The sequence below is a fragment of the Strongylocentrotus purpuratus genome, unplaced genomic scaffold (genome assembly GCF_000002235.5).
Source record: "Strongylocentrotus purpuratus isolate Spur 01 unplaced genomic scaffold, Spur_5.0 spur5_scaffold_12, whole genome shotgun sequence".
Lineage (NCBI taxonomy): Eukaryota > Metazoa > Echinodermata > Echinoidea > Camarodonta > Strongylocentrotidae > Strongylocentrotus > Strongylocentrotus purpuratus.
Genome location: NW_022145597.1, coordinates 10,492,681 through 10,500,211, shown reverse-complemented (window position 1 = coordinate 10,500,211; position 7,531 = coordinate 10,492,681). Strand labels below are relative to the sequence as shown.

Sequence of the window (7,531 nt, the reverse complement as noted above, 5' to 3'; positions counted from 1 at the left end):
TGAATCCTGAACTTGAGACGCTGCTGCCAGAGGAGTCTGCTCTGTCAAGGTATTTCTCTACCGTTGAATGGGAGAAGCCAAGCTGATAGCCGAGGTCACGTGCATCCTTTATTGCACAGACTACACCAGACAAGACCTTTAGCATGTTGTCAGATGCAAACTTTATCTGTCCAAATCTGAAGGAGTGAGAATAATATGAGAAGCAAAGTAAGCTGGGATGGCAGGAACAATATAATACATTGGAGAAGATGATATTGGTATATTTTTTCTACTTTCATTAATATTATCCCAATGTACACCCAACTCTTATTCACCGCCTATGGACACTTTCTCACGAGTACAATATAATAGCCATTTTTTAAAACTACTTCGGGCAAAAAATAATAACGTTTTTAGGGGGTATGTGCCGATTCTTGAACTCAACGATAGGCATATATTTATATATATACGTTTGCAACTCTTTGATGAATTATAATTATGTATAATTTTGAATATTTTCGAGCTATTACTTGATCTAATTACTATGTTATGCATTTTGACCAACAATTGCTTTACTTACGTTTGGGATGCTCCATAATCTGGCTCAACTGTTTGGATTAAATAAGATAAGTGTGAGTTTTAAACTTCAACTGTTCATTTCTTAAATTGTTATACGTGAAGTATCACGCTCTTCACTTATTACCATGAACATTTCTTTAACATACAAATTAGATATCCATAGAGTATGAAATATGCCATTTTTCTTTGTTTATGCTTGATATGGTTTCTTGCACAATTTATTTGTTTGAGATTTGGGATTCTAAAGGTTAGATTTAAGTTTAGGGACAGAGAAACGATATAACAAGGAATCGAATGTCGATTTCGTGGGCGTCCAGCTTGTCTAATTTACGAATGAATGAAGCCGGAGTATATTTCGTTCTCCACGTTTAAATATAATCAACGAATTGCGTGTAAACAATGCGATAATAACTTTACAACAGGGTATCACAATAAAGAGGTATGTGTCTACACCGCACTTCAAAGCTTGCGCCTGTGGTTGAAATAGATTTTGTATAAAAAAGTGTTTACCTAGTTGCCAGCTACATTAATCTATGTGGGCCTACAATTTACTTCCATGATTGGCTAAATATTGTGCTTAACATTAAAAAAAGTATATTTTTTCCTTAATTTTCCAACACAAGTGACTGTAAATGGAATTAATGTACTACGTCTAATATACATTATATTCGTTTCATTTATTGTCCCCTTGTCTAGATATTATTTCATTATTTTTTTAATTTCATTTATTTTCCACATTAAAAACCAGAAGAATATACAAGGTAAGAAGGTTTATATAGCGTGAACTTCCTTCAACCGTAATGGCGAAATAAAGTTCTCTGAATTTTGTATAAGCCACAATTGACACACCTTCTATAGAGGTGGGCATGTGTTGCTCTGCGAGTGTTGATGTGCCCTGCTCAATACGTAGACAGATACTCTTCGCCCCTCCCTCATCAGGTGAGGACATCAGCTCGAAGTCAAGAGTGTTGCATTCTCCCTTCAGTAGACCACGAACAGGGACCTGGTAAAACATTTTCAAACAAAAGTATGGATAATGGAATGTCAGAGTCGGAGATTGTCAATTAGTTGATGTCCATAACATTTGGTTTTAATTATCAGTTTTGTGAAGAAATCTATATCGGTGGTAATTCAATGATTAATCTAAATCGTGTAGTTGGAGAGGTTGATAACAATATCATTTGTGTGAGGAAACCTCGCGGACAGTGACTGTACATATTTACATTGGTTGTGGGACACCTACTCCCTGGACATCCACCCCCAGATAACAACCCCCAGCAACTACCCCCAGGATAACTATTCCCCTGGGAAAACTACCATCTAGGACGACTACACCCGGAATAACTACCCCCCCCCCCGGACAACTACCCCCTAGGACAACTTCCCCTTAGGAAAAATTCCCCCGGAAAACTATCCCCTGACAATTACCCCCAGTCAACAACCCCCTACGACAACCATGCTCTAGGACACCTACCCCCCGGACAACTATTTACATTAGTTCTGGTGCGGTACTTACAGTTTCCTGGACCTTTTCTGAATCAGAAAGACACAAAAGCTTGAGATCATCTTCCTTTGATTCAAGAGAAAACTTGATCACGGTCGCAAGCTGGTAGAATGGTTCCGACAAGCTTTCCTGTCTTCTGCGCATCTCCTAACAACAAAATGTGATTGATTTTGACTGAATTGTATACCTGGATTATAAATCTGAGCAATTTAACAAACGTTTGGCAAAGTCATAGAAGTTGCTTTATTTCAAATTCTTTTCTTCACACGACTTTAGGCCAACTTCTTTTTAAATTTAATTTTTAATAATCTTTCGGAATTGGAGATGATTGCTGATATATTGTATAGTAAAGTACTATTTGCAGAGATATCCCTATAAAGATCAGGTTTCTGGTGGATATTTTAAAACAAAAACCCTTTAATAAAATCTCATCAAAACAGCTATACATGAAATGTGATTTGAAGACAGATGGCAATAAACTATTCTATGCACAGATAAGTATGCTTACAAATGAATTTCATTTGGAATTAGATTAGCATTTTATTATGCATCCTTAAGTGACTCTCACACTCTGCCGTGTAGGCCTACCGTGTGCCACCGTGCGCGAAAATGTCTGCGGACGGTGGAGAACGGCGAGGGCACACGGTGGTTCGTTATCAAAGCGGGCAACACGTTAATAGGGCGTTGGCGCTTATTTACACCCGGTGGGACCCGGCGAAAGTTTTGGGCATGTTCAAAACTTTGGCCGGCTGGCACCGGCCGCAAGTAAGCGGCAAGAGGACGGTGTTGAACGGTATGAGGACGGTATGAATACGTTATGAAAACGGTCACACTGTATGAACACGTTCACAACACGCTAATAACCCGTTACAGAACGGTGATGAACGGGCAAAAAAAAAATCCACCGTCTGTAACGGGTTGTTAGCGAGTTGTGAACGTGTCATGAACGTGTTGATACCGTGCCACCGTCTTCATAACGTATTCATAACGTCCTCATTACAGTGTTCATACCGGACTGCCAACGGGTGTTTCCAAAGCGGTACCGCCTGATTCTGACGGCGCCGCCTCCCTAACGCATGGGTAACATCCTGTTAACGCCTTGACGTTCCCATAACGTCCTATAACGGGTCCATAACGTGTCCTTACCTTCACAGTAGCGTCATATGAACGTGCCATTACCAACAAATTTACTTTTGTCACCGTGTGCCACCGTTTGTCACTAATTATTGGGTATAAATAGAGGGGTTTCGTCAGATGAGCTTTACTTTTTCTTGTCATGACGTCAGCAGTCCGGGGACTCGCTCACAGGACGCTCCGAGCGGTGAGGGGACGCTAAGTGACTGGAAGGTGGCTGCTACAAACCCGGTGCACACGTTCGAGACCCGGTATGGGCCCGGTATGGAAACGGCCAGAAGATGGTAACGAAACGGTGAAAAGATTAATTTTATTAATTTTTTTTTTGCGGCCGGGGACAAGTTCGCTCAAAACCCAACGTTCTGGACTCTGTTGTTTTTTAATAGCCCGGCAGGTGGACGGTAGGCCTACACTGCAGAGTGCGAGAGCTCCATTAGGATTACAAAACTGTATTGGTGCCCGGGCGTTCGCAGCCCGGAAACCGACCTAATCGAGCGTTCGCCGTCGAGCGATTTAGGTCAAAAATCAAAGCCGCTAGGTCAAAGGTTGCTGACCGATTTTGAACTTGCCGCCCAGTGACCGACCGATCTCCCAGCGGCTACCGGGCGGCGAATGCTCAGCAGCCTTTGACCTAGCGGCTTTGATTTTTTACCTAAATCGCTCGACGGCGAACGTTTGATTAGGTCGGTGCCCGGACGGCGACCGCCCAGACAGCGAGCATACTTTGGGTGGCGAGTGAAAGTGAACAGGCGCCGCCCGAATTTTAACTCCGCGCTAAAATTTCAGCAGCGACCGAGCGATGCCCTAAATACAAGCGGTGCCCGGGCGGCCGCCGCTCGGTGCCCGGACGAAATTGGCTCAAAACTCGCCGCCCAGCCGCCGAGCATGCTACTTTTAGGTGATGTGACCATAGTTTAACTAAATATTGCATAACCTGAAGGTCTTCTTTTCTATGTGACTTACACGTGTTGAAAAGCACACACTATCAAGATACATAAAATAATGAGTTGCAAGTACAAGAACAAAATAAAATATAAAACAGATGTCGGAATTTTAGTTTATCAGGTGCACATCTTTAGGTAAATGTGACTTCTTTCCTCCACTTCACCTACATATATTGGTATTATCCTGTGACAAAACGAATAACTTTTTACAGTATGACAACTCGGTGCTCAATGACCATGTAAACCAAATGACCTAGTTTTCATAAAGATGTTGGTTTAAAGATTCGTATTAAAGACAAATGGGACATGGAACTAGAAAGACCTTTCCGATGTCATAATTTACGTATATGTGTTGTGGCGTAGCGGATAAGATAACATATTTTTGGATCGCGAGGTACAGAGTGACAGATATGAGGGCTATATTAAAAGCCATTACTATTATACATACCGCGGGATATCTGTTGCAGGGATGAGCTATGCAAATACGCAGTGTAGATTTCTGTGAGGGAGTCATGAAGAGAGGGAGATGTACTTCACAGGTGTACTGGACTCCACGAAAGTTGCTTGATGATAACGCACATTGTTGAAGGTGATGCGTAGGGAAATCAACCACGTCCTCTGAGATGTGGAAACCTCTTGGTGTATTTGGAAGAACGCTCCTGTGACCAAATGTACCTTGGAAAGTACAAGAAGAGTGAAAATGAAGAAAAAAATAATACCATATGAATTTTACACAAATTAAGCTTTAAATATCCAAGTAAAAGAAATGCCGGCCCTTTAAGACAAGTTTATGTGAATTTGCACCATTATTTTAGAAACGTGTTAGGATTTACTTTACTAAAACTATTCACATAATTTCAAGATAATTTATATATCGTATTATGATTTAAGTGAGGGTGAACATTTTGGAAGGGCTGAAATGTTAAAAATGACAGCCTTTCTTTTGTTAATTTAGAAAACAAAAAAGACCTTCTACAAAGTTGAACGTAATAATTATCGGCCTACCCGGTCCTAACTTGGTGTAAAGGCTAACGCGTAAGTCATCTTGATGTTGTTCTGGATGGATAAATTGTGGAAGAGCTACAGTCGCAGGTTTTAGAAGTTCTTGAGTGAAAGAACATTCAATGACTGGAGTAATGAGAACCTCTCCGTCCTTAAGGGGAATCTTAGATAAGCAACAGCTAGGTACACGAAGAGTGACCATAGATCTCGTCTCTTTAGGGATTGCTCCTGCAGGGATAGATACTCTCATGTCCAGTTCATCTAGCTTCAGCTCCCCACCGTCGTGATCAATGATGCCATGAGAGAAGGGGTCCAAGAAACCTGGGTGGCGTTCAATTTCTACCGATGGATGATACAAAGAAAGACGCAGTTGACACATGAGATATGTTAGGTTTCTCCACAGGTTATCCTTATCAGAATTAAATACAGTTTTTCAATTTAAAAAAAATGATAAAAAGCACTTGCAGTATGATTACAACCCTCCTTGATAACAAGAAGGTCGAAGTGTGACATGATATTCCAGATATTTTATTCAAAAAATAAATAAGACCTTCAACAAAAATGTTAACTACAATTACCTGTTGCTATTTTGTCTGCTGCATCATTGAAATGAAAAGCTTGAGAAATTTCGAGAAGCCTCTGTCTTGTTCCTCCACGTCGTACCCATTCTTGAAGCATTTGTAGAACAATGTGTCGTATTGAGGTTGGTGGAAAGGAAACACAGGTGGACATGACCTGCACGACTTCCGAAGCTGCAAGATCAAGGCGTTGGGAGAAGTCTAGTAGATCTGGAGTTGTGCAAATCTTTCGGGAGATTTCATCATGACCTTGAAACAAATATAAAAAGCTAACTTTAAAACTTTGATAGTCAATGCTAATCTTGTTATTCTCCTTTTTATTAAGCTGGACTCAAAATCCTTACAATTCTAACATAAATTCATCATGTTCGTCTCATAACTTACGCACTGTCGAAAATACCATCCCACTTGATTTCTAGCACAACTTATCGTGATTGGGAAAAGACATTACCAAAGTAGGGTTAAACATTTTCCATAATTGTATCAAACCTGCATTGCAATTCTGAATGTTGTAATCTTGAAAAAGCTTTGTCATCAGTTCTGTCTTCTCTTGGCTTCCTACACGTCTGCACTGCTTGTTGAGGAGTTGCCATGCTAGTCTGTTTATTGCGGCAGGATTGGAAGGTGCAACGTATCCAACAATGACGTCATCATCCAGACGAAGGGCTTTCCCCAGTTCCCATGCCAAAGACAAACAGTTCACCGAAAGAGCAATGATACACTGCTCATGCGTACTCGGTGAACCTCCACATAGGTCGATGACTTCACCAGTTTTATCTCCGTCTCCATCTATAATTTATGAAATAGAATATATAATCTAAAGTCAAACATGTCTTAATGGTCACCTCTCTATAAAGGCCACCAATTAATAGTAGCTATGCGTATTGTATCCCCCTGTCTCTCTCGAGAGAGAAACGTGTTGTAGAACCTGTCTTGAAATGCCACCTATCTACAGTAAATTTATTTGTCTGTGTCCCTTGGGTAGCTTCCACTGACAAGCTTGGCTGTATATACAGATAATGATAAAATTAAGTTATCCTAGACACTAACATTTTGGAACAACATAATGACAGCCATTGTTCTATGAAAGGCCATCATTAGAAGTAATATAACATACATGTACCTGAATCCGAATTTCTGATGATCTCCATATCGTCAGGCTCTACAGACTCCCTCTGCTCTGTTCTATGTTCATGCAGAGAAGTCGAATTCCCTTCCAGTTCTTGAGAATCCTCTTCTTCTTCTTCTTCGTCTACAAGATATAGAGTATTAAGCCATTACGACGGTTTAATTTAATAATATGGTACATAGAATGGTGTTTCATTTTAGTCACGCAAAGGACCTATCCAATGGTTACTGCAGGGCCTGGCTGCTGCGCTTTATATACTTAATGTTCAAAGAGATCAAGAGAATAGTGTAACATTTTCTATATTTTATGTTGCAGAGAAAGTTATTTCAAAAATAAAATGAGTACAATTAATGTATAACCGTGTAATACAAGAAACAAAATAGACTAAACATCGTCAGGTATATTCATAAGGCAATCAAATTAGATCAAGTTATATCTTTTCCAATAGATAATGATGCACTTGAATGAGTCTTTCTTATGTTGCACTTTAGAACAGAAGAAGAATGTATTGCATAATGTATGATACCCTTAGTTTTCTCTGCTTTCGATGCGTCCTCCAGAGATTTCAAAACCAGCTGCAATGTCTGCTTTGCTTTAGGCCCAGAAGACTGTGATGCCTTCCACTTTGAAAGCATTTGGATGTTAGCGTCTTTCCTATTGTTTAATGTCCGATGTTCGATGT

At 40.3% G+C, this 7,531-nt stretch overlaps 1 protein-coding gene across 1 annotated transcript; it reads right to left on the bottom strand.

Moving 5' to 3' along the window:
* Positions 1-1,228: 1,228 nt before the first annotated feature.
* On the bottom strand, positions 1,229-4,911 carry LOC115922854. Its single transcript, XM_030982586.1, has 3 exons — positions 4,589-4,911; positions 2,075-2,209; positions 1,229-1,561 (listed from the first exon to the last, which is right to left on the bottom strand). Exons 1-3 carry the CDS (start codon positions 4,652-4,654, stop codon positions 1,280-1,282), a joined length of 483 nt encoding a protein of 160 aa, XP_030838446.1. The 5' UTR covers positions 4,655-4,911; the 3' UTR covers positions 1,229-1,279.
* Positions 4,912-7,531: the final 2,620 nt, after the last annotated feature.

What these genes read in the sequence shown, in the direction of transcription:
- LOC115922854 (XM_030982586.1), bottom strand. Translation starts at nt 4,654, where the DNA reads ATGACTCCCTCACAGAAATCTACACTGCGTATTTGCATAGCTCATCCC. An exon ending in CCTGCAACAGATATCCCGCG is followed by an intron (nt 2,210 to 4,588) that starts GTATGTATAATA and finishes TTTTGTTGTTAG; the next exon opens with GAGATGCGCAGAAGACAGGA. An exon ending in CAGAAAAGGTCCAGGAAACT is followed by an intron (nt 1,562 to 2,074) that starts GTAAGTACCGCA and finishes ATGTTTTACCAG; the next exon opens with GTCCCTGTTCGTGGTCTACT.